Source organism: Hemibagrus wyckioides, linkage group LG06 (genome assembly GCF_019097595.1).
Source record: "Hemibagrus wyckioides isolate EC202008001 linkage group LG06, SWU_Hwy_1.0, whole genome shotgun sequence".
NCBI classification, from domain to species: Eukaryota; Metazoa; Chordata; class Actinopteri; order Siluriformes; family Bagridae; genus Hemibagrus; species Hemibagrus wyckioides.
Window position 1 is genome coordinate 1,650,742 of NC_080715.1, and position 7,992 is coordinate 1,658,733.

At 40.1% G+C, this 7,992-nt stretch overlaps 1 protein-coding gene across 1 annotated transcript in view; it reads right to left on the reverse strand.

Annotated features, from left to right (window-relative positions):
- The window catches only part of wnt6b (wingless-type MMTV integration site family, member 6b), a 32,275-nt gene extending 24,539 nt beyond the window's left edge, over nucleotides 1-7,736 (reverse strand). Inside the window, exon 1 of the mRNA XM_058392063.1 lies at nucleotides 7,292-7,736. Within this exon, the coding sequence (XP_058248046.1) occupies nucleotides 7,292-7,362 (71 nt within the window). The 5' untranslated portion in view covers nucleotides 7,363-7,736. The remainder of the gene's footprint in view (nucleotides 1-7,291) is intronic.
- Between the last annotated feature and the right edge of the window lie 256 nt (nucleotides 7,737-7,992).

Sequence of the window (7,992 nt, forward strand, 5' to 3'; positions counted from 1 at the left end):
ACTATACTACACCACTCTATACATCTCTACACTATACTACACCACTCTATACATTTCTACACTATACTGTAATAAACCACTTTACACATTTCTACACTGTACTACACCACTCTATGCATTTCTACACTATACTACACTACTCTATACATTTCTACACTATACTACACCACTCTATACATTTCTACACTATACTACACCACTCTATACATTTCTACACTATACTGTAATAAACCACTTTACACATTTCTACACTGTACTACACCACTCTATACATTTCTACACTATGCTACACCACTCTATACATTTCTACACTATACTACACCACTCTATACATTTCTACACTATACTGTAATAAACCACTTTACACATTTCTACACTGTACTACACCACTCTATGCATTTCTACACTATACTACACTACTCTATACATTTCTACACTATACTACACTACTCTATACATTTCTACACTATACTACACTACTCTATACATTTCTATACTACACTACTCTATACATTTCTACACTATACAACGCCACTCTATAAATTTCTACACTATACTACAGTACTCTATACATTTCTCCACTATACTACACCACTCTATGCATTTCTACACTATACTACACTACTCTATACATTTCTACACTATACTGCACCACTCTATACATTTCTACACTATACTACACCACTCTATACATTTCTACACTATACTGTAATAAACCACTTTACACATTTCTACACTGTACTACACCACTCTATGCATTTCTACACTATACTACACTACTCTATACATTTCTACACTATACTACACTACTCTATACATTTCTACACTATACTACGCCACTCTATACATTTCTACACTATACTACACTACTCTATACATTTCTACACTGTACTACACTACTCTATACATTTCTACACTATACAACGCCACTCTATAAATTTCTACACTATACTACAGTACTCTATACATTTCTCCACTATACTACACCACTCTATACATTTCTACACTATACTGTAATAAACCACTTTACACATTTCTACACTATACTACACCACTCTATGCATTTCTACACTATACTGTAATAAACCACTTTACACATTTCTAAACTATACTACACCACTCTATGCATTTCTACACTATACTACACTACTCTATACATTTCTACACTATACTACACTACTCTATACATTTCTACACTATACTACACCACTCTATACATTTCTACACTATACTGTATTAATCCACTTTACACATTTCTACACTATACTACACCACTCTGTACATTTCTACACTATACTACATCACTCTGTACATTTCTACACTATACCACACCACTCTGTACATTTCTACACTATACTACATCACTCTGTACATTTCTACACTATACCACACCACTCTGTACATTTCTACACTATACCACACCACTCTGTACATTTCTACACTATACTACGCCACTCTATACATTTCTACACTATACTACAGTACTCTATACATTTCTACACTATACCACACCACTCTGTAAATTTCTACACTATACTACATCACTCTGTACATTTCTACACTATACCACACCACTCTGTACATTTCTACACTATACCACATCACTCTGTACATTTCTACACTATACCACACCACTCTGTACATTTCTACACTATACCACATCACTCTGTACATTTCTACACTATACCACACCACTCTGTACATTTCTACACTATACTACATCACTCTGTACATTTCTACACTATACCACACCACTCTGTACATTTCTACACTATACCACATCACTCTGTGCATTTCTACACTATACAACACCACTCTGTACATTTCTACATTATACTACACCACTCTCTACATTTCTACACTATACTACATCACTCTGTACATTTCTACACTATACCACACCACTCTGTACATTTCTACACTATACTACATCACTCTGTACATTTCTACACTATACCACACCACTCTGTACATTTCTACACTATACCACACCACCCTGTACATTTCTACACTATACCACACCACTCTGTACATTTCTACACTATACCACACCACTCTGTACATTTCTACACTATACTACACCACTCTGTACATTTCTACACTATACCACACCACTCTGTACATTTCTACACTATATTACACCACTCTGTACATTTCTACACTATACTACATCACTCTGTACATTTCTACACTATACCACACCACTCTGTACATTTCTTCACTATACTACACCACTCTGTACATTTCTACACTATACCACACCACTCTGTACATTTCTACACTATACTACATCACTCTGTACATTTCTACACTATACCACACCACTCTGTACATTTCTACACTATACCACACCACTCTGTACATTTCTACACTATACTACACCACTCTATGCATTTCTACACTATACTACAGCACTTTATATATTTCTACACTATATTACACTGCTCTATACATTTCTACACTATATTACACCACTCTGTGCATTTCTACACCATACTACACCACTCTATACATTTCTACACTATATTACACCACTCTATACATTTCTACACTATGCCACACCACTCTATACATTTCTACACTATATTACACCACTCTATACATTTCTACACTATACTGTATTAAACCACTTTACACATTTCTACACATTTACATTTATATTTCTGGCATGTGGTAGTTGTTCTTATCCAGAGCAACATACAAAAGTGCTTTGAAGTCTCTGTAAATAAATACATTAGCACTGGTTCAGTAGGTCACAGACTTAGGATACCACCTAAAACACTATGTTTGGAGGAAATTATTCAATTAAATTATTTTCTAACACCACTATACACCATATACTCTACATATTTATACACCACTCTACACATTTCTACACTGTTCTACTCCAAACTACACATTTCAATACAATACATATTTTACTCCACTCCATACGATTTTACAGATTTTTACATTGTTCTAAATTTGTTTACATTCATTCATGTTCTAACATTGTTTATCATTGACCAACCATTTAAAGTTCTATAATCAGTTCATAATGCTCTACAGCTGTTCTGCATTAGAACCATTTTACAAAATTCTAAATGACTCCACGATTTAGATATTTCTATACCATTTTCCATCATTCTATTCACCCATCATTTCTACATGGTCCAACAGATTTCTACACCATCCTACAACTGTTCTGCAATTGTCTACACTATTTTACACTATTCTACATGTTTCTACACTTTTCTACAACCATTCTAACAATATTCTACACTTTTCATCAGTACATCACTCTAAACTCTTCTGTTTCAACATTTTATTATTATTTTATTAGACATAGGGTGCACAATACATGCATAGATAAAACACACACACACACACCTGGCTGTGTACCAGCACATGACTCCGCCCCCTCAGAGTATTTCTAGTCTCTCAGGGCCTTTCATCTCTCCGGCCGTCTCGCTGTCCATCACACACACTCATCACACACTAGCAGATAACACTGCATTTCTACAGAGCCTCATTGTCCACTGGACCTCCAGGTGTGTGTGGGAGTCCGCACACACACACACACACAGCTGCACACACACACACACACACACACACACACAGCTGCAGTCGGCTCTGAAAGTCCCAGTACATTTCCTTGTCATGTTTTTGTTTTATTCGACTAATACGCTAACTGTTCTAAGGGTTAGCGCTGTGAGAACACTGTTGCTAGGCAACTGGAAATATGTACACAGAACTTAAGCTAGGTAAAGACTGGGAATAACAGTTTAGATTGCTAACACAAAGCTTTGTGAAGGCACAGTAACCATAGGAACAACACATCAGAAACATCAGAAATCTCAGAAGTGTCAATAGATTTCTGATAAAACACTCAGGATAAAATAAAATTTACACTTTAATTACCACTTAGCATTAAACACTAATGCAAACTTCCAAATGGTCAAATTTTCATTAATGCTAGCTAGCTTGTTGTCAAATGAGCTAAAAGTAGAGGTTATTATTTAATTTAATGTTAGCAAAAGTGAATCTCTAAATGTAAATATTGATCTGATTAGCCTTACACAGTTTTAGCATAATTAATGAAATATTTTTTAGCTGGTTTCAGATAGTTTGATAAAATCATGTAAATAAAGTGTTTTCACTGCCAGATAGTATTCTCAAGAACTTTCAAAGGTTCTCCAAAGGTTCCTAAGTTTTTTTTAATGTGTATATCAGGAGAACCTCCACAGTGAAGGAATGTCAACACTACTTCATAACTCATACTATCCAAACTATCAAAAGAATCTGAACTCGCATGTGCAAACTTTTCAGAAATGTATGAACACACGCTCACACAGAGTAACAGGTATCCAGCCCATCATTTCCTTCCATCTATATCCATATATTTGAGCAGAAAAGATGAGAACAGCTCACAGACAAAAAAACACATAAGCAACAAAAACACAAAAAATGTGAAAAGATGTGGAACAGCTAACATGAAGAATTAATAACAGAACAAGTTCATATTGTATATCACACACACACACACACGACTATGAGCAGCTGGTCTCCACCTCCATTTAGGAACAAATGAGGTGAAAATGTGAAATGTGGAGAGATTTCGTTTAAAAAATGAACCTATTGCTGTAGTCGTTTGGTCTGTGTTTATTAAACACTCCTTTCCATGTGTGTGTGTGTGTGTGTGTGTGTGTGTGTGTGGTTTTCGGACTGAGTGAACCGAGTGTGTGACGACACCCACTGCCTGCAGCGTTACCTCAAATTCCAACTGTGACCCCTTTAATGTCTCGACCTGCCAATTACGTCTTAGACCTGCAGCTACACACACACACACACACACACACACACACACTCACTCTCTCTCTCTCTCTCTCTCTCTCTCTCTCTTTTAAAGTGCTTGTCTCTGGAAATGTCATTTTAGGTCTTTGAGTGTTGGCTTAGTGTGATTAAACGATTAGATGTTGAATTCTTAAACGATCAGTTTGTGGAAAACAATCCCAGGTTCAGGGCAGGAGGCGTGTCTTAATCTTAAGGGTGTGTCTCTGTGAAAGGATGCCATCAGTTTGAGTATTTAACAAAAAAACGAAGAAGTGTTTCAGAAAACGCGATGCAAAAACATGGTTAAGGAACGGCTAATGTTATTTAGCATTACATGTGTATATCTACTTTATCTGATTTTTTCTTAAAATAATTGACCTTACTACTTCTCCTTAACTCACTGGAACCATCCACCTGACCCCACCCTAATATCACTGGAGAATCCACCTGACCCCACCCTAATATCACTGGAGAATCCACCTGACCCCACCCTAATATCACTGGAGAATCCACCTGACCCCACCCTAATATCACTGGAGAATCCACCTGACCCCACCCCAATGTCTCTGGAGACTCCACCTGACCCCACCCCACTGTCTCTGGAGAATCCACCTGACCACACCCCACTGTCTCTGGAGAATCCACCTGACTCCACCCCACTGTCTCTGGAGAATCCACCTGACCCACCCTAATGTCTTTGGAGACCCAGAGACCACCTGACCCCACCCCAATGTCTCTGAAGAATCTACCTGACTCCACCCCACTGTCTCTGAAGAATCCACCTGACTCCACCCCAAGGCATCTGGTGAATCCACCTGACCCCACCCCAATGTCTCTGGAGAATCCACCTGACCCCACCCCAAGGCATCTGGAGAATCCACCTGACCCCACCCCAAGGCATCTGGCAAATCCACCTGACACCAGCCCAATGCATTTGGAGAATCCACCTGACCCCACCCCAATGTCTCTGGAAAATCCAACTGATCCCACCCCAATGCATCTGGAGAATCCACCTGACCTCACCCCACTGTCTTTGGAGAATCCACCTGACCTCACCCCACTGTCTTTGGAGAATTCACCTGACCCCACCCCAATGTCTCTAGAAAATCTACCTGACCCCACCCTAATGTCTCTGGAAAATCCACCTGGCCCCACCCCAATGTCTCTGGAGAATCCACCTGTCCCCACCCCGATGTCTCTGGAGAATCCACCTGACCCCACCCCGATGTCTTTGGAGAATCCACCTGACCCCACCCCAGGGCATCAGGAGAATTCACCTGACCCCCCCTAATGTCTCTGGAAAATCCACCTGGCCCCACCCCAATGTCTTTGGAGAATCCACCTGTCCCCACCCCGATGTCTCTGGAGAATCCACCTGACCCCACCCCAGGGCATCAGGAGAATTCACCTGACCCCACCCCAATGCCTCTGGAGAATCCACCTGACCCCACCCCAAGGTCTCTGGAGAATACACCTGCCCACACCCTGATGTCTCTGGAGAATCCACCTGGCTCCACTCCAATGTCCAGCTAGCCACACCCCAATATCTCTGGAGAATCCACCTGACCCCACTCTTGATCTTTTTAGACCATTCTACCTGGCCATGCCATAGATCTCTCTGAAGCACCAGATGGCCCCACCCTTGTGATTTTCTAGAGCCATTCAACTAAACCCATCCCCTATGGTGCCAACTGAACCCTGGTCCCACCTTTTCAGAGCCCCATTTGGACCTGCCCACTAAACGTGTTCTCCCCACCCCTTTAATGTCATCCACCTGGCCATGCTGCTATAACTGTCTGCACCTATTCATCTGGCCACACCCCTGATTTCCAGTGCATTTATCCCCACCCCATCAGCCACCTGGCCACACCTCCTAATTTCTTTTGACTGTACACCTGCCCACACTCTCTAATCTTTCTCGACCACCCACCTGGCCACACCTTCTAATTTCTTATGACTATACACTTGGCCACACCCACTAATCTCTATAGAACATCCACCTGGCCCTGCCCCTTAGTTCTCTGGAATCATTTGTGTGACTTTGCATTCTTATGAGATCTGGAGCCATCCGTTTGGCTCTGCCCCCAATTCCTCATAGCACTGCTAGTAGTGACTTGAATGATGCGGAAAATCTGAGAAATCACTTATACTGTATATCTCTTACACACACACACACACACACAGTTATGCAAACAGCAGTGTATTCTCCAACAGATATTAGAGTCAACATAGAAGCACATGTTAAGCACACACACACACAAACACACAGTCACTCTACACTCTACATCTAAACTCTACTTTCCAGTCGTCTGCTGCTCTTTCATGTTAAGTGTGAGGTTAGGTTTAGGGTTAGGATTAGGGTTAGGTTTAGGATAGTGTAGCTCTGTGTCCTTGGGAAAACTAGACTCTGTCCCTCACCGAACTTTTCTGTGATGAGTAGAAATGGCAATAAAGTTGACGTGACTTTGCTGGTACTCACCACCACATGCCGATGATGTTGACTGGACAGAGCAGGATGAAGAAGAGCGCAAGCTGGTACTGAGAGCGCATGGCAGGAGTGAGGGATGGAGATAAGATGATGATGATGATGATGAGGATGAGGATGATGATCCTAAACTCCTGGGTTTATCTGTAAATGTATGTGTGTGTGTGTGTGTGTAGCCTTTTGCACTTTTGAACAGTGCTAAAGAGTGCACACTTTCTCCAATCTTCTTTTTCCTCCTACACACTCATCCCACGAGACAACACATTTTTCCCCCAGAAGATGAAGAGAAGCTTCACAAAGTATAAATTAAAAATGATTAAAAAAAATAATAATAAAAATGAAATTAAAAATAAACTCCACAGAGATATCGAATCTTCCAGCAGCTGTGTGGTTGGAGTGAGCTGCCCTCACACCGGCGCTGCTTCAGTGTGAATCTGTCAGTGTTTCCCCAGCGGCTCTGTCTTACTCCACACTCAGGGATGCCAGATTGCTGCAAGATCCTCAGGAAGGTTGCCAGAATCAATACTAATTAAACTTATTCAAACACTTTATTGTTTTTATAATAATACTTGTTTATAAATATTCATAAATCTATCTTGTAATCTGTCTTATGTCATGTGATAAAGTAGATTTACTCTTAACTCTTTTACCAAAACACTTCCCCTCGGTAATATCAATTCTTTATTTATTAAAGA